Source organism: Mytilus californianus, unplaced genomic scaffold (assembly GCF_021869535.1).
Source record: "Mytilus californianus isolate M0D057914Y unplaced genomic scaffold, xbMytCali1.0.p SCAF_4, whole genome shotgun sequence".
NCBI classification, from domain to species: Eukaryota; Metazoa; Mollusca; class Bivalvia; order Mytilida; family Mytilidae; genus Mytilus; species Mytilus californianus.
This window is the reverse complement of record NW_026262690.1, coordinates 101,795,798-101,819,792: the sequence shown is the minus strand read 5'-3', so window position 1 is coordinate 101,819,792 and position 23,995 is coordinate 101,795,798. Positions and strand designations below refer to the sequence as shown.

At 31.4% G+C, this 23,995-nt stretch overlaps 2 protein-coding genes across 20 annotated transcripts in view; both read left to right on the top strand.

Annotated features, from left to right (window-relative positions):
• The window catches only part of LOC127698968 (bone morphogenetic protein 2-like), a 198,131-nt gene that overhangs the window by 74,284 nt on the left and 99,852 nt on the right, over positions 1-23,995 (top strand). The window lies entirely within an intron of this gene.
• The window catches only part of LOC127698930 (uncharacterized), a 162,525-nt gene that overhangs the window by 106,040 nt on the left and 32,490 nt on the right, over positions 1-23,995 (top strand). For all 19 annotated transcript variants that reach the window (XM_052202683.1, XM_052202681.1, XM_052202674.1 and 16 more), the window contains 3 exons: positions 9,792-9,873; positions 13,269-13,420; positions 17,103-17,190. In XM_052202683.1, the coding sequence (XP_052058643.1) occupies positions 9,792-9,873; positions 13,269-13,420; positions 17,103-17,190 (322 nt within the window). The remainder of the gene's footprint in view (positions 1-9,791; positions 9,874-13,268; positions 13,421-17,102; positions 17,191-23,995) is intronic.

Sequence of the window (23,995 nt, the reverse complement as noted above, 5' to 3'; positions counted from 1 at the left end):
TGTTGTTAATTGAGGCTTGGAAATATAACATTGTTTTAATATTGGAACATCACATCTTGGCAAATGCCAGCAATATGTATAAGACTAAACTTGTTTGATTTGTCCATGACATCATTGCTGTATGTCTACATATTACCACAGAGATGTATTTGATTAACAGATCTTTTGAAAAATCAACAAGACTGTAACACATTAATGAACAGAAAGGCATACTGTCAATACCAATTATTCTGTCTAAACATTGATACTATCAATATCATGTCTGACCAAGGTATTTAAGAATCATTTCTATAGAGAAAAAGTCGTACAGAAGATATTTTTTTTAAAAGATTGTTTGTTAAACTTTCAAAATAATTCAACAATCACATAAATGTGCAAAATTGGTCAATAGCAGTTGGTATATGTACCGGTACCAGTTGTGACATATGTCTGAAATAATTATATTTGACCTTTACCTGATTTTAATGCATCATATGGAAGTTAAATTTTCAGCATTAGGTTTGTTTGTCAGTGATATAGGAGTTATTGCCCATGAATGATGTTACCAATTTGTTTCATTTTTGAAGAAGCAGCAATTATAGTAACTATAGATAGAGAGAAACTTGTAAAGGTGATATTAATCCTCAAAATAAGATCTTCATAGATGTCAACATTGCAGAAATTATCAGTCAACTTATTATAGGAGTTATTGCCCTTGATTTATGATTTTTACCCTTTCTTGTAGTTTTTGCAGACTAAAGTAGAGAAAAACTGTAAATTGTAAAAATGATAAGCAGAACGAGATCTACAAATAACTTATCATGGTTAAAATTGTCAGTCAACTCCTTATTTGATTTATTGCCCTTGAAGTCTCTTAGTTTAGACTAGATACTTAAAGCATGATTGTGGCCAAGTTTGGTTCAAGTAGTTTCAAAGGTGAAAATTTTTGTCAAAGTTAATAAACCGAAGACGGTTGCCAATTTATTATCTTTTTAGAGCTTGACATATTGTATAGAATAGTGTCTATTTTTGAAGACTGTATGTTTCCCTCTAGATGTTTTTTGGTTATTTTTGTCATTGGGTTGAGGTCTCATTGACGTATACCCCACATCTCCTTTTATTCATTTGTCTAAAAATTAACACTTTTTACTGTTATCATTAGCTTTGTCAAGCTGACGTTTATCCTGGTTAATACTAAAAATGTGTTTAACAAACTTACTTACATAGTAAGTACATCAATTAAGGTATCTGCTAGTCCAATGTATTGTTAAAAAAGAGTACTGGTATTAGCTTTTCTTAATTTTCAATTTTCTTCTTTTTAAAGTTTTTTTCATGAATGAAGATTCATATGAGTAATGATTGATTGATTGATGAGTAAGAACAATAAGGCTATACATAAACATAATAGTAAAGAAAAGAATCTGTAATGAATGAGTACAATTAGTGTTCTCATTGGAAGTCTGATAATTTGACAATATGTGTTTGTTTGTTGCTGTTTAACACCACTTTCAGCTACCTTTGCTGTGGCAGCCATTTTTTTGTTGTTGGTGGAAGCTGGAGTACCCTGATCCACATCCTGGACAGAAACTTGATGATATGAATTCTAGCCCGAACATTGTCCGTTTGTCTGTCCATCCATCCGTCTGTCTGTCCGTCGTCAACATGTCGGACAATAACTCAAAAACGCTTTAACCAATTGGCATGAAACCTTGGTCAATTGTTTATATCTATTGACTTGAGCTCCCTTTCGAATTTTATAAATTTTAGATTTTTACGTTTCTGAGTTATGGGGTTTTATTCATTAAAAAAGGGGGATTTTCCAGTTTTGGATAATAACTCAAAAAGTTTTCACCAATTTACAAGAAACTTTGGTGAATTGTTTATATCTATTTACATGAGCTCTCTTTCGATTTTTATCATTTTTAAATTTTACATTTTCGAGTTATGAGTTTTTTATTGTCGAGCCTGCGACTTTTGTTGCAGAAACCTTGACATAGGGATAGTGATCCGATGGCGGCAGCTTTAACTAACTTCTTAAAAGCTTAATATTTCAGAAGGTAGAAGACCTGGATGCTTCATACTTTGTATATAGATGCCTTATGATATGAAGTTTCCTTCTGTCATATATCCATTGTCCTTGACCTCATTTTCATGGTTCAGTGACTACTTGAAAAAAAAGTTAAGATTTTTTGTAATGTTAATTTCTCTCTTATTATGAGTAATAGGATAACTATATTTGGTATGTGCACACCTTGCAAGGTCCTCATGCCTGTCAGACAGTTTTCACTTGACCTCAACCTCATTTCATGGATCAGTGAACAAGGTTAAGTTTTCGTGGTCAAGTCCATATCTCAGATACTATAAGCAATAGGTCTACTATATTTGGTGTATGTAATGATTGTAAGGTGTACATGTCTAACTGGCAGGTGTCATCTGACCTTGACCTCATTTTCATGGTTCAGTGGTAATAGTTTATTTTTTGTGTTTTGGTCTGTTTTTCTAATACTGTATGCAATAGGTGAACTATATTTGGTGTATGGAAATATTTTACAATGGACATGTCAGTCTTGCTAGGTTTTATTTGACCTTGACCTCATTTTCATGGTTCATTGCTCAATGTTAAGTTTTTGTGTTCTGGTCTGTTTTTCTAATACTGTATGCAGAAGGTCAACTATATTTGGTGTATGGAAATATTTTACGATGTACATGTCAGTCTGGCAGGTTTTATTTAACCTTGATCTCATATTCACGGTTCATTACTCAATGTTAAGTTTTTGTGTTTTGGTCTGTTTTCTAAAACTGTATGCAGTAGGTCAACTATATTTGGTGTATGGAAATATTTTACGATGTACGTGTCAATCTGGCAGGTTTTATTTGACCTTGACCTCATTTTCACGGTTCATTGCTTATGTTAAATTTTTGTGTTTTGGTCTGATTTTCTTAAACTTTAAGCAATAGGTCAACTATATTTGGTGTATGGAATGATTGTAAGGTGTATATGTCTGTCTGGCAGGTATCATCTGACCTTCACCTCATTTTTCATGGTTCATTGGTCAGTGTTCAGTTTTCCTGGTTAACTTTGTTTCTTAGATACTATAAGCAATAAGTCAACTATATTTAAAGCATGGAATGATTTTAAGGTGTACATGTCTGTCTGACAGGGTTCATCTGACCTAGACTTCATTTTCATGGTTCATTGGTCAATATAGAATTACCATGGTTTGGTCTGTTTCTTTTATACTATAAGCAATAGGTCATCTATATTCTGTGTATGGAATGATTGTATTAAAGGTGTACATGTATTTCAGCCTTGGTTTATCTGACCTTGACCTCATTTTCTTGGATCATAAATGTTAATGTGATACTTGTAGTAAAACTTTATATGTAGGACTATCAACATAAAATCAATGGTCAGTATAGTAGGCGAGACATTTCAGCGTGTGCACTCTTGTTTTATGATATATATAAAATTGTAACACATCATTATGTATTATTCCCTTTGGTATATATTCTTTAGTGTTTTAAAAACTTTCTGATCACGACCCTGTAGGTGATTTCTATAGAGAAGAAATGTCTTAGTATTTTCAAATGATTGTAATATCATCTATTTTACTTGGATTTAATAAATTTGGTTATTTTATTTCATAAATAAGTAACGGAATAAGGGAATTTTTTTCAATGTAAAATTTAGGTTAATTTTATATAATACAGAAGAGAGGTTAGAATATCATTTATTTCCAAAATAACTTACAAATGCAAATTTAAATACAGTAATTTAGTAGTGAACATATGTGCGTTAATTTAAAGACATACGTGTTATGTTATATTTGTATTTCTGTAACTGATTAATTGTGAACTTTGATAACATGGTTATACAAACTCACTTACAGTACCTTCTAATTAAGAATAGGCTTTAATTTTGAAAAAAAAAGCATCAGAAGAATGGTTTAAGTTAGAGACACAATGGTATAAGCATTGGTTCATGAAAAACAAACCATTCGCCTTCCAGGCTCATGGTTTCTTTTTCAAGAATCAAGGCTTATTCATTGTATCTAAAATACATAAAGTTGTACAAATGAAAGCTTCAACGGTTCATGGAAAAATAATGCATAAAGAAAAATTTGCAATATGATTATGATGATGTATAAAACTTTATGAAATTCTATAGGTTGCAATTCTGTAAATATAGACAATGCAATTTCCCATAGGAACTCCCTTTGCGGCTAAAACTGTTTCACTTTTACTATGAAGTTTCGTGAAAAATAATATCCCAGAATGGAAAGTTTATATGCACTACTATTTTATTCAAAGGTCAAAATATAGGGCTGTGCGGCATATTTTCAACATTTATATGCCCTGAACTACTAAGAGTTTAAACTTATACTGAAATTCTATACTACCCTTACCTTCATATTTGGACTTCCTAAGAATTAAAATTAAGGCGCTACCATGTTTTTCTATACTGGTTACATTCCCAAGTGATGTCTCTATGAGATGAAACACAGAGATCATAAATGGGAACCAGTACATTAACAAATTAACATATCTATGAATATTATATATCTCCCCAAAAGAGGCGTGGTTTGAGAAACAGCTGTATTTACAAAGTGCAACCTATACAAACATTTATTCAAATAGAAAACCTTCTAAAAACACTTTTTCTCACAACAATACTTATTTATCAGAATTATAACCTTAAGGAAATCACTGCATAAACTCTAAGTTTCCTTTTACAGTACATTTTATACCCCTACCCCTATTTCAGTTTTTTTAAAGAATTTGAAAACAAGACTTTAATCATTGCCAGCTTACCCTATGTGCATGTTTTCTGACATGAAATGTCTAAAACATGTTTAAAACTATTCTGATAACAAATTGAAAGCATTTTAGAATACTATAAATGTACTGTTTAGTAGTTAATCATTCCAACATTCAAGATTATACAAAGTATCCAATCCTGCATGTGTCTCCAGTCCACATCTTACTGTATGCCTATTTGTCAATGAAAGTTCACAATTTCTGTCTCAAATGGTCAGTTAAGAATTTTTGTCACAACAGTATCATCTCTAACCATATAACTAACATAAGTTAGTTAATGTATGAACTAGAAGTGTCTAAACAAAGCCATATTTGCAAAATTTTATTTAAGAAGATATCAGTCTGGTGCATAAATTCACTAAAAGTTTGATAGAAATGACTGCTTACATCTTATTTTTGCATAACTTTCCAGCACAGTTATTTTTTTGTTTACAAAAGACCTTGAAAATAATAAAATCATAGCATTTACAAGTTAAATTATCTGTTTTATTACCCAGGGTAGGCATTTTTTTCTGTTTTTTGCCCCCTGGGTATTTTCCTTGTTTCTAGCAATGTGGAGTATTTAGTATATATTAAAGATAGAACACACTATTGTAAGTTTTATTGAGGTCTTTTTGTAGTTCTAGCTTGTACTTTTAATGCCGCGGTCACAAAAAAACACATTTAGGTGTTACGGCTTACTTTTGGGTTATCGACAGGACAAAAATAACCCAACAAAATTATTTAGGAAGGATCAATGAGTTGCAATGACTGCTAAGAGTAAATATAAGCACTTCTAAACTTTAAATCACAAATAGGCATATATTATGAATTTATTTTGAATTCAGGGCTTTAAGTAAACCATGCATACTGTAAACTGTGAATTTATGCTGAGTCATCATAGTTTAGGCTCAGGATTTTCTCAATCTTCATGAAATATTTATAAAACTTCATATTTGAGTTAAATTCTTTAAAATCTCTGAGATAAACCAGATTTTGTGAAATTCTGTATGTTCTATTTTTTAACCCTATATAGGTTGCAATTCTGTGAATATAGACAATGCAATTTCCCATAGGAACTCCCTTTGCGGCTAAAACTGTTTCACTTTTACTATGAAGTTTCGTGAAAAATAATATCCCAGAATGGAAAGTTTATATGCACTACTATTTTATTCAAAGGTCAAAATATAGGGCTGTGCGGCATATTTTCAACATTTATATGCCCTGAACTTCTAAGAGTTTAAACTTATACTGAAATTCTATACTACCCTTACCTTCATATTTGGACTTCCTAAGAATTAAAATTAAGGCGCTACCATGTTTTTCTATACTGGTTACATTCCCAAGTGATGTCTCTATGAGATGAAACACAGAGATCATAAATGGGAACCAGTACATTAACAAATTAACATATCTATGAATATTATATATCTCCCCAAAAGAGGCGTGGTTTGAGAAACAGCTGTATTTACAAAGTGCAACCTATAACTGCTGCTGCATATTAATTGATATTCTATTACATGAAACCATATAATTTCAGGCTATCTGACAAAGCTTTTGATATCACTTGTTATCTATGTAAGGTGGATAGTTTTAATCAGAAATTCTCAAAACTACTCAGTATTGTACATTCATTCTTAGATATGTTTTTATGCCCCACCTACGATAGTAGTAGGGGCATTATGTTTTCTGGTCTGTGCGTTCATTCGTCCGTCCGTTCTTTTGTCCGTCCGTCTGTATCACTTCAAAGTTTTTGGTCATTGTAGTTTTTGATGAAGTTGAAGTCCAATCAACTTGAAACTTAGTACACATGTTCCCTATGATATGATCTTTCTAATTTTAATGCCAAATTATAGTTTTGACCCCAATTTCAAGGTCCACTGAACATAGAAAATGATAGTGTGAGTGGGGCATCCATGTACTATGGACACATTCTTGTTTATTATACCCCCGCTTTAAAAAAGTGGGGTATACTGTTTTACCTCTGTCTGTCCGTCCGTCCATCCATCTGTCAGTCCGTCCATCTGTCCATCCATCCGTCTGTCCGTCCACCGTCCATCCGTCCCATGAATATTTTTTGTCGCATCTTTCTCAGGAACTACATCATAAGGATGTCTGAAATTTGGTTTCAGGGTTTATATATGTCAGCTATACCGTGTGATGCATTTTTCAGATTCATCACTCAACAACAAATGCATATTTGGGCTGGGGGTATCATCAGTGAGCAGTAGCTAACAGTTTCACTTGTTCTGTTCATTTTTCTCAGGAAAAAATGTATTATGTGCATATTCCTACTTAAAAATGTTGTCAAAACAAAACTTGTTGCATTTATCTGTATGGCACTTTTTTTCTTTTGTCTATTTTTTACCTACTGTCATGGATGAAAGTTAACCAATATTATTATAAAATGCATAACAATGTGTATTTATATGTGAAAGATTGTCATAAAACAATTGTATTCTATATTCATTATTGGTAAAATATCAACATAAATATCACACAAATGTTTGTGAATTATTCTTTGTATTGATTGTCTAAATTTTATTTTTTTGTCATTTATGGATAAGTATTTATTAGAATTATTTAGCAATGGTCAAAACAACAGAGCTGTAAAACAGAATCAAATGTGTGGTTTTGTTTTAATTATGAAATTAACTATTTTATGTATGAAAATCGTAGTTCTATGAAATGATTATAATGTTTCTCTCAACCTATTGCAGTTAATTCAAAATTTCTACCCAATTACAGTTTGTCTGTTTGTCTGGTCATAAATTTTAACAAACTGCTGTAGAAGAACCATGGTCAAGTCATCTAAGTGCAAGTGATAAAATAAGGTATACATGAGACTACTATATAGTAGTCTCAGAGTATACTTACAATCCTCTAAGACATGAATTCCACTTCATGGGTGCTTTGAAATGATGTCTTAATATCTCAACACATGCTAATTTTAATAAGTCATTTGAAAGGTAAGGTAATAATTTTTTAATTGCTATAAAAATGTCCAAATACAGCCTTTATAGCCGCCTATACAGTATTGGGTTTTCTCATTGTTGAAGGCTGTATGGTTGCCTATAATTGCTAACATCCACTTCATTTGAACTTTGGTGGATAGTTGTCTCATTGGCAATCATACCTCATCTCCTTATTTTTATATTTATACTGTTTAAAAAATTCTTTTGTACTTATAAGAATCAGACTTCAGTTAAAATTAAAACATATAATATTCAGTAAAAAAATATGTGAAGATACAATATGGAGTCAATCAGATTCCATGGGAGATAATTAAATATCACCCATCCTCCACGCCAACCCTCCTTTTTAGCTCACCTGGCCCAAAGGGCCAAGTGAGCATCTCTCATCACTTGGCGTCTGTTGTCGTTAACTTTTACAAAAATCTTCTCCTCTGAAACTACTGGGCCAAATTTAACAAAACTTGGCCACAATCATCATTGGGGTATCTAGTTTAAAAAATGTGTCTGATGCCCCCACTTGCCAACCAAGATGGCCGACATGGCTAAAAATAGAACATAGGGGTAAAATGCAAGTTTTGTCTATTATTTTGAAAACCATTATAAATAGAGAAAAATCTGACAGGATCAAAAATGTTCAGAATGTTGAGCTCTACCAATTGTCCATTAATGTCAAAACTATCAGACAACTTTTTATAGGAGTTATTGGCCTTAAATGACAAATTTTACCATTTTTTTTCATTTTTGCATATTATCTTGAAAACTATGATAGATAGAGAGAAACTTTAGATAGCAAAAATGATCAGCAAGTCAAGTTCTACAAATAAGTGTGAACAGTCGAAATCGTCAGTCGACTCCTTATTAGAGTTATTGCCCTTTGATGACGATTTTTCCCAATGTTTTGCATTTTTGCCTGATATCTTAAAAAACTATAATTAATAGATAGAAACTTAAAATAAGCAAAAATGATCAGCAAGACAAGATCTTCTATTAAGACACTTTGGAGGAAATCGTCCAACGACTCCTTATTGGAGTTATTGCCCTTTAATGATGATTGTTTTACCATTTTATTTTAGTTTTGCCTAATATGATAAAAGTTATTTATTTAAATCACAAAAATGATCAGCAAAGCAAGATCTACTAACAAGTCAAATTTTGCCAATACAGTTTAGTAGACTGTCACTCTTTAAAGAAGTGATTGCCCTCAAATGATGATTTTTTTTTACTCTCTTTTGTGTTTCGAGCAAAAACTAAAGAAGATAGAAAGAAACTAAACAAACTAAAGGATCAGCAATACAAGATTAACAAAACACAGATTTTTGTCATTAATTCTATTCTCGTCTACAATGTTGGAGAGTATTGTTTGTTAAATAATCACATAGACCAAGGTGAGCGACACAGGCTCTTTAGAGCCTCTAGTTTATTTGAAATATTAGTTGGACTGTCTTATCTCCCTTTGAAACATCAAGAAAACATATTTTAGCTAAAAGTATATTTCAATGAGTATTTTGCATTTTAATTTACAAAGACACCTTTGTTTAAAGACAAATGATGTGTCAGAAGAGATTATTCAAAAATTTAATTTTGACATTTTTATAGCAATTCAAAAGTTACTACTACCTTACCTTTCAGATGATTTATTACAATAAATATATTTGTAGAAATTTTCAGCAATCCTGTCTTAGTAACCATAAAGTAGAATTCAAATCTAATATAAATGTTGTTGAATATTTAATTAAAGATAAACAAAAAATATCTTGTACATTTGTTTTATTTTGTGACTTTGATGACACGACTTTTGTCCTTCTACAGCAGTTGGAAAAACATTCGGATCAATTGAACAGCTCAATTTGATGTAACAAATTGCCTTTGGGTCAGAATTTTGAATGAACTGCAATAAGAAGAGAGAAACAATTACACCCAAGTCACTGTAAATGATTAGATATGTAAACTTATTTCTGATCATCAGCCAAAATAAGAGATTGTTATATTTATGAATATAATTATACACGCATATATCTCTTATTGCTTGTTTATTTACAGGACACTTAGGCTTGTAAACATACAAACATCAGAATGCTTACGCATATTTAGTGGCTGCCAGGACCAAATCCTTTCTGTAGTAGTAAGTATAAAATGTTATGAAGTGGACACTTATAGAGGTCAAACAAATGAAACTATTGTATTGAAGACCATATTGTTATATTTTGATTAAGAAAAAAAATATGAAATAAGGAACAAAACACAAAGAAATAAATTGTTGAAACAGAGCTATGTCTTGCCCTTTTGTAATTTTTATATTATAATAAAAATGGCAATATTTAAAACATGTAATCAATGCAAAACAGTTAAAATCAATGAACCATGAATGAAGGCACAGGGCTTGATAACCTCGATGGAAATGAGAAATGCCAATGCTTATAAAACTGCATACCAATTACCATTGACTTATCAACAGTGGTTCCCTTTAAACTAACCTTAACTTGTAAACTATGCAAACGTTACAAAGTCAGTGAACATGATGAGGGAGTGGGGCAATATTATCTGCATGATAATGAGACTTACAAATACTAATACAACTGCATACCAAATATTATTGACTTAACAGTTGTGATTCAACTTTAACTGATCTAATCACAAATTTTATTATGTAAAGTAAGCAAAAGTTTCAAAGTCAATAGACCATGACTGAGGGGACAAGGCCAAATAATTTCTGTGGAAATGAGAAGTGACTGCATTCCAAATATAATTGACCTATCACTAGTGGTTCCCATAAAGTGACCTAATCACAGACTAATACATTGTTGACACCACTGTCACTGGAAATAACACGCTTAAGTTATGCTTTTTTCACCTAAGTTATGCTTTTTTCGACTTCCTTGAGGCAAGACAAAAACCTGTCTTTTTGCCAGTTGAATAGTAGCTTATTTTCACTTTATTAATAATATACATGTATGTAACATGAATTTTTTTATTATAATTTACTTGATTCTCTTCATCTATTGCAGTTCATTCAAATTGCATTTTGTTTAATCAAATCAAACTGTTCAACTGGTTAGAAATTTTAAGTAACTGCAAAGTCAAGTCATTAAAGTACAAAGTGATCAAATAAACCACTTAAATCCTGTCACAATTATTGTAAACACTCAAAATTGAATTGACAATAATTATACTTGTAAAAACAATTAACAAAACAAGGCCATAAATATTTTTTGATTTTTTTTTGGGTAGGAAAGGTATATAATTCAGAATAGTTAAGAGATTAACTGTTTTAGATATAAAGTGAGAAATATGATTGCAGCTTGAGGCTTTTTCAACTGAGTGAGTACTTTACTTGACATATAAATTTACATAATTATCCAAATTCTTGCAGGTGTAAACCATTAAAACAATTTAACTTTCTCAATTAAATCCTTAAATAGATAACTAGAAGCTTAAATAATGAAAACATATTCATGTTATAAGTGACAGATCTTTGAAAATGTATCATATAACATGTGATTGCTGCTAATTATAACAATTACATTTCTGTCTAGAACAATATTTGTTACAACAGTACAATACAGTGATTGATCTTTTTATAGTCATTGAACTAAACTGTCAAATGGTGTATTGGAACAATTTGAACTTCTACCAACAGAAATAAATCAAATAAAACACAATCAAGTTATCAATATTTTTGGGTAAATTTGTCTTTATAAATACTCTGATAATTGCCAAACTTGAACATTTTGATGACAATTTGTAATTTATAGATGTGTTTATGTAATTTTACCTTTGTGACATTGCATGTTGTATGTAAATAAGCCATTGACAGTTACAACATGTTTCCATTTTAAGTTTCTTTGATGTCTTAAGTGTAGGTGTTAAATACATTGATGATTTTTTTTATATATTTTCTTTATAAATCTCAGTATGAAAAACAGTGATAACATGAATTAAAATGAGGAAAATTTTGACTTTTCCTCAAATTTATCTTGAGCTAGAAATAAAAAAATAAAAAGAGATTTTAACACTTCTAGTTTCCATTGGAGCTCAAAAAATTTGAAGTGACTTTATGAGATTTGTGATATCGTATAATAAAACAAAGAAAGTGAATTACAACTTTGTGGACTGTTTGTAGTAATTGAAATGTTTTCCTTTTATTATTTTTGTTGGTGCAATATTAGGGCTCACGCTACCAGGCGACTAGGGCGGAAAAGTCGCTTTCCCGTCCGTCACTTCGCTTTGCCCGACCCTCAAAAGCAAAAACAAGTCGCCTTGTGGTTTACGATACTCGCTTTCAGTCCCTTTCGTCATCGGCAATATTCAATTTTTACCAAGACGATGAAACAGCAATTTTTCATTTATAAGTAAAGAAATTCAAGGCATAAACGATTTATTTTCTTCAGAAAAGAGGTTAAAGCATTGATTTCAAAGTTGGTGGCATGTTATTTCATAAAAACAATTTTTTATCACTTCCGGAACTTGTTACTCGGAGAGCGTACATCAAATCATTCTAACTTTCGGCAAAATAAGTTGTTACTTCATTAGAACTTGATGAAATTTGTCTGAAGTAAATTTGTTATTCTTGTATTGCATTAAAAACGTCATATTCCTTTCCAAATAGCGTGTCAAACATCGTTTATTTTTTGTAAATTTTTCTTCGTCCGCCATTTAAATTATTGGGCATATCATTGTACAACTACGGATCGGAGTTGGAATTTCATCGGAAACGGACCTGCTATGACTGAAATCCGGATTTTTACGATAATGACTACAGACGCATGAATGGCACTGCTGACAGACAAAAATTGATCCCAAAAGGAAAAATTACGCATTCCACACGCATTAACATACTTTTGGTTAGATCTTCTTGATTAATGAATATATTTCCATGTATATGCATTGTTTCAATTTATAAGTTAAAGTTGCTCAACTCTGGGACTAAGTTTAACTGTTAAATTTATATATCTTTTTAATGAGAAATACTCAGTTTCATGAACATGATAACAGAGTAGTTTTTTAATTGATATAACAACTTTCTTTTCCTTTTTGAAATAAAAAAAAAAATCTTTTTTATTAGTGCCAGATATTTAATTTACTTTCTGAAAAGAGGACTCATATGATTGTGCAACTAGATATGATAAAATTCAACAATTTTAAATTTGAACAGTTACTTTAATTTACCCAGGTACAAATTGAACAATATAAAAAAAATAAGATACATATGGCCCTTAATGTATTATAGTAAAAACCAAACATTGTAGTGCCGCGAGCGAACAAGCACTTCTCTTTCAAATCTCACCACTTCTCCCTCACAATTTCAAAAAGAGAAGTCACTTCTCCCTATGATTCTGAAGTAGTGTGATCCCTGAATTATATTCTTGGTTTTGCAAACAACAATATCTGCCAACCAGTCTAAAGTTAAGGTTAGCTATAGTTTGTCCTGAAATATTATAATGCATTTCTATGTATATATCAATGTACTTTTTAAATGTAAATTGAATGAAGTAATAAGTCATCTTTTTTTATGTTTAGATGCAAGGTGACTTAGTCATTAGTGGTGATTCTGGAGGTCATGTATACTTTTGGAACAAAGAAACAGGTGAGACAGAGGCAGCTGTACAAGCACATGATGGACAAATTCACAAAATCTGTTTCCATAAAGGAAGATTTTTCACAGCTTCAAGGTATATTGTCATATTTGTTTTAGAAATGAACAAAGCTGCAACTCAAATATTTAACAATATTTTAGATGTATGTTATCTTTTTAGATAATAAAAAAAATAAATTGTGGGAGGGATGAAAATAGATTTAAAACTGGTACATGAGTCTTGTAAGACTAATTCAAAGTATGTTTGATTATATTCCTATCGAAATTTCATCAATTCTATGATAAAATTCAGCTGTAATAATTGTTGTAATATACTATCAGTTTTGTCATCTCTCAGACCAAATTTCTTGTATTAATTTCTCTGCTTAGTGTATTGTACAGACAGTTGGACATCACACTTTGAACTTCTCTGTTGAAGTTGTTTGACAAAATTTGGACTAAATATTTTGTATGAACCTCTCTGTTAAAATTATTGAGTGCACCATTGTAGAATGATGACCATTTAAGATTTTAAAGCCATCTAGTATTGTTTAGAGCATAAATGCTGATGGGTTCTGAACCATTTTACTTTAATGTCTTTAAATATATAAATTCTTCTCAGATGAAGAAAGAAGAAAACATTTAGGAGTTTTACTGAAATAAACTGTGTCTGTAAGGAGTACTTGTGAACATATAGGTCAAATTGCAAAATTCTTAAGAGTCTCTAGTTTCATGAAGGAGTATTTGAAATTAAACATTCATATTTATGAGGTATTGCATTAGGATTGAAATAGTGTCTTGTTTGGATTTCTTGGAGGTGAAATTAGGTGTGCTGTTTTCGGTGTCTGAGGCACCAAAAATTTGTTGAAGTTTATCATTAGGTCAGTTTAAGGGAACCACTTGCGGTTTACAGTAAGTCAGTGATCTTTAGGGCATCCGATACAGTTTCAAGGGAGTTAACTATTGGCGCGACATTAAAGCATTAGAATTACACCAAAACGTCAATTTCGGCAGGACATCATGCGTGTAATTTTCCGTAATAAAAAAAACCACTTGAACGTATTTAGTTTAATCGATGCTCCAACTTATGTTTCTTACACACGTCAACTTCTATGCCTTTAAGATTAGTGCCTTTAAATTTGATTCTAACATTTGATATATAAAATCATAAGAAATTAAACACTTATTACTGTTCTGCTGTTCCTCGTCTTGAAGCTTCTGTGAGGTATTAAACAATGAAGTCAACAAAATATTGTATGGTGAGCAATCTCAAGACAACTGACCCTTTTGGTGTTAACATAATGCATGCCAATTATCATTTTTATTTACGGTGCATTTTAGTAACATGCAAAGTCAATATCAATTTGTGTCTTTCATATCGAAAGTTCAGAGAGCGCAAAAATCTAGTTTTAATCATTGTAATTCCACATCAACACTTCAAAAGAAGTGAATTTGCTCATGGAACATTTTATTCAATTTATTTATTTCAAATATGAGAGGACGCAATGGTATGTCGCCATTATTAGCGATGATACAACTTTTAAAATGATATATATAGTAATTTACTGACAAAATTACGCTATAATGAAAGTATTCCGATTTTAATTGAAACTTTTACAAAAAAAAACATGAAATACTGGTTAATACGAGGAGAATGTATGCCAATATAATAGTACAAAACCAAAAGAGGTAGGGCCAGTTTTCCATAAATTTATTACACACTGATAGTCTTTTTTTAAAGGTCTTTAAATCTGTTAAAAATCTACTAACAAAATTACACTATAATGAAAGTATTCCAATTTTAATCGAAACTTTTACAAAAAAAAAAAAAAACATGAAATACTGGTTAATACGAGGAGAATGTATGCCAATATAATAGTACAAAACCAAAAGAGGTATGGGCCAGTTTTCCATAAATTTATTACACACTGATAGTCTTTTTTTAAAGGTCTAAATCTGTTAAAAAATCATCACAACTGTACTTTGAGGTTTCTACAACATTATATGGTATTTCTGAACATTTATTGACCTGATTATAAATGCTTAAACTGACTTGCTTTAAAATTGTAATTTTGTATGGTACATGTTGGATATTTGGGAGATGAATAAAAAGGACACAAAAACCAAAACCAAAGTTATGAGGGATGCATGTATAGGTAACATGTCCCATTTTTCAGATGTAAATTGAATCATTTTTGCCAGATAAAAAATTATGAAATATTTTAAGATTATTGTAAAGTTTTCTTGATCTGTTATCATTCACCTGAATAACAGTTTGATTTTATGAATAAATGTGAAATTGTCAAAAGCAATTAAAATGTGAATAAAAGGATGTTTTGGGGGTATGTCAATGAAACAGCAGCCCACCAACTAAAACAAAAAATATCTAGAGGTCAACATATGATCTTCAACAATACACGACATGTCTAGCTCTAAATTGCTGCAAGTCTTTAAATGAAGCCGTAGAAAAATCAACAGTCCACAATAACTTTACCTGAGATGTTTCTCTCTTGGAACATGAACAGAATAAAAGAGAGAGGTATTTATGATACACATTTTTTTATTATTTCCAAAACAATATTATTATTTTAAGGTTGCTCTTTATAAGCAATATATAAACACTTGCAAAATGTTGCCGATAACCTTGCAGGGATAATTGGCAGGAGACCTCGAAATTGTCAGCCAGTGACATCGTGCATTTTCAGGCTAACGTTGAGGTTACTAAGGGGGGGATGAAATTTTTAGGATAAATAGCAATTTATCTTCGAATCCAGCACAGTGACATATATTTTTTAATTGGTATTTGGGGAAAACATGACAAAAGAGAGTTAATTTAGAAAAATGAAAAAATGACTTTATAAGAACCTCTCGATTTCCACATTTTAAGGTAAAAAAATTTCCAACTATGAGCATCTTATCCGTAATTTTAAGCATGGCTTGAATGATTAACTAGTCATTCTTGACGGGATTTAATTTTCTCTTTATTTTCACTTGTCAACTTTTTTACTAAAGTGCAAATATCCCCAATTTTCAGCCTCAATCTCGAAAACAAGCACAGTGACATATGTTTTATTTGGTGATTTCTTTTATAACTCGTCCAGGGCCACAACATATTTCAAAATTATAAAAATGACAATATAAAGTGAAACTGTATCGGATGCCCTTAAGTATGCAGTTGTAATAAAATTGGCAAATCACGTTTCTATTAATATTATTAGTCCTTACACTTTCAGTCATGATGGTCTATTGAGATTGCATAGTTTACATGTTAAAGTTTGTGATGAGATGAGTTTATGGGAAACCACTATTGGTGTGTCAAAGATATTGACTATGCAAATGTATTAGCATTAGCACATCTCATTTCATGGAAATTGTTTGGTCCTGCCTCATCATTCATGGTCTATTGACTTTGAAACTTTTGCATAGTTTACATGTTTGATTTTGTGATTAGGTCAGTTTAAGGGAACCATTGGTAAGTCAATGATATTTGGTATGTAGTTGTGTAAGCATAAGAACATCTCATTTCCATGGAGATTATATTTTGACTAGATTCTTAACTGATATAAGAATATTTGGTGTGATGAACATATTCAATAAATTGCAAATTGAGTCTTGAATGTGAGAATTGTTTATAAGAAAGCTAATTGTAAGATTCAAGGTTAATAGTACTTACAAAAGTCAGCATATTCATATTTTCATCTGAAAATTTATGGCATGTTTATATGTTCTTGAATATTTGGACTGAGGAACAAACAAAAATGAATATTTGTTGCTTTCAGTGATTCTACAGTACGAGAATGGGACTTAATGTCAATGACAAGTGTCAGAGTTCTACAGGGACACAAGGGACCTGTCAGGGACATTAAGGTAGGTTTACATGGACACAAGGGACCTGTCAGGGACATTAAGGTAGGTTTACATGGACACAAGGGACCTCTAAGGTAGGTTTTATAAAGGCATAAATAGTCTTGGATATCAATGAAACTTTCAGATGCATCAAACAACCCCTTGTTGGGTTGCTGCCCCTGAATTGGTAATTTTAACGAAATTTTGCAGTTTTTGGTTTTTTTTGATTTTTCGTAAATTTTTGTAAACTTTTACAAAAATCTTTTCCTGTGAAACTACTGGGCCAAGTTCATTATAGATAGAGATAATTGTAAACAGCAAGAATGTTAAGTAAAGCAAGATCTACAAACAAGTCACCATCACCAAAACAGAGAATTTTGTCATGAATTCTATTCTTGTCTATAATGTGTGTCCTTTGTTTAATATGCACATAGACCAAGGTGATCAACACAGGCTCTTTAGAGCCTCTAGTTTCAATTTATTGTTGGGTTGCTGCCCCTGAATTGGTAATTTTAAGGAAATTTTGCAGTTTTTGGTTATTATCTTGAATATTATAATAGATAGAGATGAACTGTAAACAGCAAAATTGTTCAGCAAAGTAAGATCTACAAAAAAAATCAAACACGATCAAAATTGTCAATTGACCCCATAAAGAGTTATTGCCCTTTAAAGTCAATTTTTCACAATTTTTGTAATCTTTTACAAAAATCTTCTCTTCTGAAACTACTGGGCCAAATTAAACCAAACTTTGCCTAAATCATACTTAGGGTATCTAGTTTTAAAAATGTATCCGATGACCCTGCCCCTCAACCAAGATGACAGCCATGGCTAAAAATAGAACATGGGGGTAAAATGCAGTTTTTGGCTTATATCTCTGAAACTAAAGCATTTAGAGCAAATCTGAGGGAGTAAAATTGTTCATTAGGTTGAGATCTATCTGCCCTGAAACTTTCAGATGCATCAAACAACCCCTTGTTGGGTTGCTGCCCCTGAATTGGTAATTTTAACGAAATTTTGAAGTTTTTGGTTATTATCTTGAATATTATAATAGATAGAGATAAACTGTAAACAGCAAAGTTGTTCAGCAAGTAAGCTCTACAAATAAGTCAAACATGATCAAAATTGTCAATTGACCTCTTCTGGAGTTATTGCCCTTTAAAGTCAATTTTTCATGATTTTTCGTAAATTTTTGTAAACTTTTATAAAAATCTTTTCCTGTGAAACTACTGGGCCAAGTTCATTATAGATAGAGATAATTGTAAACAGCAAGAATGTTAAGTAAAGCAAGATCTACAAACAAGTCACCATCACCAAAACAGAGAATTTTGTCATGAATTCTATTCTTGTCTATAATGTGTGTCCTTTGTTTAATATGCACATAGACCAAGGTGATCAACACAGGCTCTTTAGAGCCTCTAGTTTCAATTTATTGAAGTTTTAAAGCTGAAACTGCATGTGCATTGCTTTTCAGCCAATTGACATTTTATTTGCGCCAAATTAAAACATTTTATTTGTGCTAGTAATATAGGTAAATAGTATAAATAATAGACATATATTGAAAAGAGACAGTTTTGAACTCTGCACATCTGCTTTAATTTTTTTGGTAAAGCAGTGAAATTGTTGATTGGCTTTCAGAAATGTCACCAGGTGCTTTTCAAACTCAGATTCTTCATTGCTGAGATTCTACTTTCTGCTGGGGTACACCATGGTTGTGTGTTCGTTCAATGTTTTTATAAAAGTTGTGTTGTCCACATGATGTGATTCTGGCTTTACAAGTTTTTTGGTACATCTATTTTTCAATAGATAAAATAACCTTTATTTGTGTTTATAAAATATCCATCTTTGTCACCTCCAACATGTGAAAACTATACAATTTTCTACCTACGTTTTGGTTGAGAAATGGATATGAACTCACTTGTAAATTACGATGGGGGTAAAAATATTTCTTATAGGAGCCTCGTATTTAGTATAAAATGTATACCTAAATTTAACCATTAAAGGCTACCTGTTAAATGGTGCAAAAGCAGTATTTATTTTTGGGCGCAAATGAAATACTGTATTTTTGTGTGTGAACCCTCTAAGGGCCAACTGTATTTGTTTTGACAGAATGTTTACCACATGATCAACATATTTTATTTGCTTAAATATGCAAAAGGGATGAGACACAATTTAATCAAACTTATAAAGTCTTCTCCCATGATACTGTGTAGTGCCATCACTTGGTCAGAAAGCAAAAAGATAATTAAACAAAATGATATTTCTGTGAAAAATATTAAATTTCATTCATAGTTACTGACAGTAAAAACCCAAGGGAAAATTCATTGAAAATATTGTGTTAGTTGAGACTAAATATATCATTAATAATGTCATATATTGTCCCAGCTTTTAACAGTGACTTTAGGACAATTATATGTAACATATGGGCACCAATTATTAGAGATGCACATAAATAAATAAGTATCTACATGTATTACTATCTATAATGTAATAAAGATAAAAAATAGTTTTATAATTTGATAAATTGATATGCTATGAAACTTGTACCCTTTTCACATGAATGCTATATTTAAATGGGATGTTGTGAAATTCCAATGTTTACCTGGACTGATTTGAATCCAGTTTGGATTAACAAATGGTTCTATAATGTGTAAGTGTTTTCTAAATTAAATTCTGCATACTAGTGAAATGAATGTGCATGCACAATAGTAATAAATAGCATGCACACTGATATATTCTGGATAAGAATATGCATTTGCATCCACATGTATGTTTTATCTAAACTCAAATCCCATGATAGTTGAAATCAGATGTTAATTAAACTACCTTTCTCAAATGGGTTGTTTCTGGATTCACAAATACACATCTGGAATATTTTGGAATGCAAACCAGTATTGTTGTCAAATCGAATTTCACATGATTTTGTTGTGGTGTGTGAATGTGGTCTAATTTCAAAAGTTTTAGTTTTTATATGACCGCAAAAAAATTTTGCGATCGTATATTGGTATGACGTTGGCGTCGTTGTCGTCGTTGTCCGAAGACACATTGGTTTTCGCACTCTAACTTTAGTTTAAGTGAATGGATCTCTATGAAATTTTACCATAAGGTTCAATACCACAAAAGGAAGGTTGGGATTGATTTTGGGGGTTATGGTACCAACAGTTAAGGAATTAGGGGCCAAAAATAAGCATTTTTGTTACTTCCAGACATAACTTGTGTGTTAGTGTATGGATCTCTCTGACATTGTACCACAAGGTTCCATATCACAAAGGGAATGCTGGGATTGATTTTGGGGGTAATTGCCTCTAAATTTTAGGAATTAGGGGCCAAAAAAGGGGCAAAAAACAAGCATTTTTATATGGACAAATACTTTAGTACAAAACATAATTTAAAGCTGTGTAAGGGAGATAAATCAAATACATCTTTTGAATTGCATCCCTTACACTGCTTTTAAATTATGTATAAAGTAATGGTTAATGAACAATAAAGACAATTTAAAACAGTGTAAGGGAGGTAATCCACATACAACGTTTTGATTACTTCCCTTACACTGCTTTTAAATTATGTTTAAAGAAATGCATAATTGTAAAGGAAGACCAGTAAAAATATCTTCAAATGTTGCATCTTTTTTTTTTTTACAAAAAAATCCATATGAAAGATTTGACACCATGTTTTAAATTCTATTATAAAATAGATTAAGTTAGCACTATGGTAAATTTAAATGGGTAATTATGGTTGCAAATTCCATTGGAAATTTGAATTGAGATTATGACCATATCTTGAGGGAAAGATTTTTTTGGGGGAAAAAGGGGGGGGTAAAAAGAAATTGTGGGGGGTCAATTTTTCTCATTTCAGATTTCAGACATTAAAAAGAATTATTCTTCAAATATTATTTTTTTTTCAAATTTCAAATATTGAAAAAATTCAAGAAGTAATCTTTAATTGCACAGTATGGCGCATTAGATTTGTAAAATCTTTGACCACATTTATTTATTTGTTATGCCAAATCTGACCGTGTATTTAGATTTTTAATTTTGGGTCCAGTTTTCAAATTGGTCTACATTAAGGTCCAAAGGGTCCAAAATTAAACTTAGTTTGATTTTAACAAACATTGAATATATGGGGTTCTTTGATATGCTGAATCTAAACATGTATTTAGATTTTTGATTTCGGGCCCAGTTTTCAAGTTGGTCCAAATTGGGGTCCAAAATTAAACTTTGTTTGATTACAACAAAAATTGAATATATGGGGTTCTTTGATATGCTGAATCTAACCATGTATTTAGATTTTTTATTTGTGGGCCCGGCTATCAAATTGGTTCATATTGAGGTCAAAAGGGTCCAAAATTAAACTTTGTTTTATTTCATCAAAAATTGAATTATTGGGGTTCTTTGATATGCCAAATCTAACCGTGTATTTTGATTTTTAATTTTGGGTCCAGTTTTCAAATTGGTCTACATTAAGGTCCTAAGGGTCCAAAATTAAACTTAGTTTGATTTTACCAAAATTGAATATATGGGGTTCTTTGATATGCTGAATCTAAACATGTATTTAGATTTTTGATTTTGGGCCCAGTTTTCAAGTTGGTCCAAATTGGGGTCCAAAATTAAACTTTGTTTGATTTCAACAAAAATTGAATATATGGGGTTCTTTGATATGTTGAATCTAACCATGTATTTAGATTTTTTATTTGTGGGCCCGGCTATCAAATTGGTTCATATTGAGGTCAAAAGGGTCCAAAATTAAACTTTGTTTTATTTCATCAAAAATTGAATTATTGGGGTTCTTTGATATGCCAAATCTAACCGTGTATTTTGATTTTTAATTTTGGGTCCCGTTTTTTAAATTGGTCTACATAAAATCCAAAGGGTCCAAAATTAAACTTAGTTTGATTTTAACAAAAATTGAATTCTTGGGGTTCTTTGATATGCTGAATCTAAACATGTGTTTAGATTTTTTATTATGGGCCCAGTTTTCAAGTTGGTCCAAGTTGGGGTCCAAAATTAAACTTTGTTTGATTTGAACAAAAAGTGAATATATGGGGTTCTTTGATATGCTGAATCTAACCATGTATTTTGATTTTTGGGCCCCGTTATCAAATTGGTCCACATTGAGGTCAAAAGGGTCCAAAATAAAACTTTGTTTGATTTCATCAAAAATTGAATTCTTTGGATTCTTTGATATGCTGAATCTAACCATGTATTAAGATTTTGGATATTGGACCATAATAGGTAAATTAAAAAATTTTAAGTTCTTAGACCACATTCATTCTGTGTCAGAAACCTATGCTGTGTCAAATATTTGATCACAATCCAAATTCAGAGCTGTATCAAACTTGAATGTTGTGTCCATACTTGCTCCAACTGTTCAGGGTTTCGACCTCTGCGGTCGTATCAAGCTGCGCCCAGCGGAGCATTTTATTTAAAAAGTTGAAAACTGATTTAGAAAAATGACTAAAAATACATGACTTACTACTCATGGTAGAGGTATTATAGAGAAATTAAAAGTTCAATTTCCGTTTGAAGTTTAACGTGGTGTGCTCCAATTTATATCAAAAAGGTTTAGTTACCTGTGTCGTGGAAGGAGAAAGCAGGTCTAGTAACCGCTTGACTCTGTCCGTCCATCTGTCTGTCTGTCCGTCGGTCCGTCTTTCCATCCTTCCGTCCAAAAGAAAACATCACATTTCGTCAAAGTAGGAGGGCTTTATACAATTCCAGATCGAACTACATATGTAGAAAGGCTCCAACTAATAGAATAATTATAGCAAGTAAACTGTTAAGTAATAAAAATATCCTCCCAATCTACACTGTCTGGGATTTTTACCATTATTATTTACTCATAAGTTTGTCAAATGATTCAATGAAACAACTATATGTATTGTCTTGATTTTGCCGAAGTAACTATGGACTGATTACCGTTATTATAACATAAAATATCAATACATGTATTTTTGCCAATAAACACATTACAAAAACAAAAAGTTTTCCATTTAAGGGAATTATTTAATATTTGGTCTGCAGCTTTGTTGATGTGTAGCGAGTAAGCAATTTTTATACGACTGCAAAAAAATTTTGCGGTCGTATATTGGTATGACGTTGGCGTCGTCGTCGTCTGAAGACACATTGGTTTTTGCACTCTAACTTTAGTTTAAGTGAATGGATCTCTATGAAATTTTACCATAAGGTTCAATACCACATAAGGCAGGTTGGGATTGATTTTGGGGGTTATGGTACCAACAGTTAAGGAATTATGGGAATTATAGTAATAAGAGAAAAACTGACAGGCTAAAAATTGGACAGCACAACAAGTTCTATCTACCCTAAAAATTTTGAAAAATCTGTCCTCATGTTTTGGAGTTATTGCCCCTGAAGTGTTGGTTTTTAACTTTTGTTGGCATCTCTTTGCAATTGTTTCAAAAACTATAGTAGTTAGGTTAAAAGTGTAAATTGCAAAAATGATCAGCATGACAAGATGTATCTACCCTAAAAATTAACTTTTTGTGTTGGAGTTATTGCCCTTGAAATATCTTTTTTTCCAAATTTTTTAGCAGTTGTTGGCTGTTATTGTGAAAACTATAAGGGCTTGGTTAAATGTGTGTGAATGGCAAAAATGATCAGCATGACAAGATCTACCTACCCTGAAAATTGTGACAACCTGTTTTGGAGTAATGAGTCTGAAATATTGATTTTTACTGTGTTTTATAGTTTTGGCTTTTTTTCTAATAAAACAACTATAGGTTGCAATTCTGTAAATATAGACAATGCAATTTCCCATAGGAACTCCCTTTGCGGCTTAAACTGTGACACTTTTACTATGAAGTTTCGTGAAA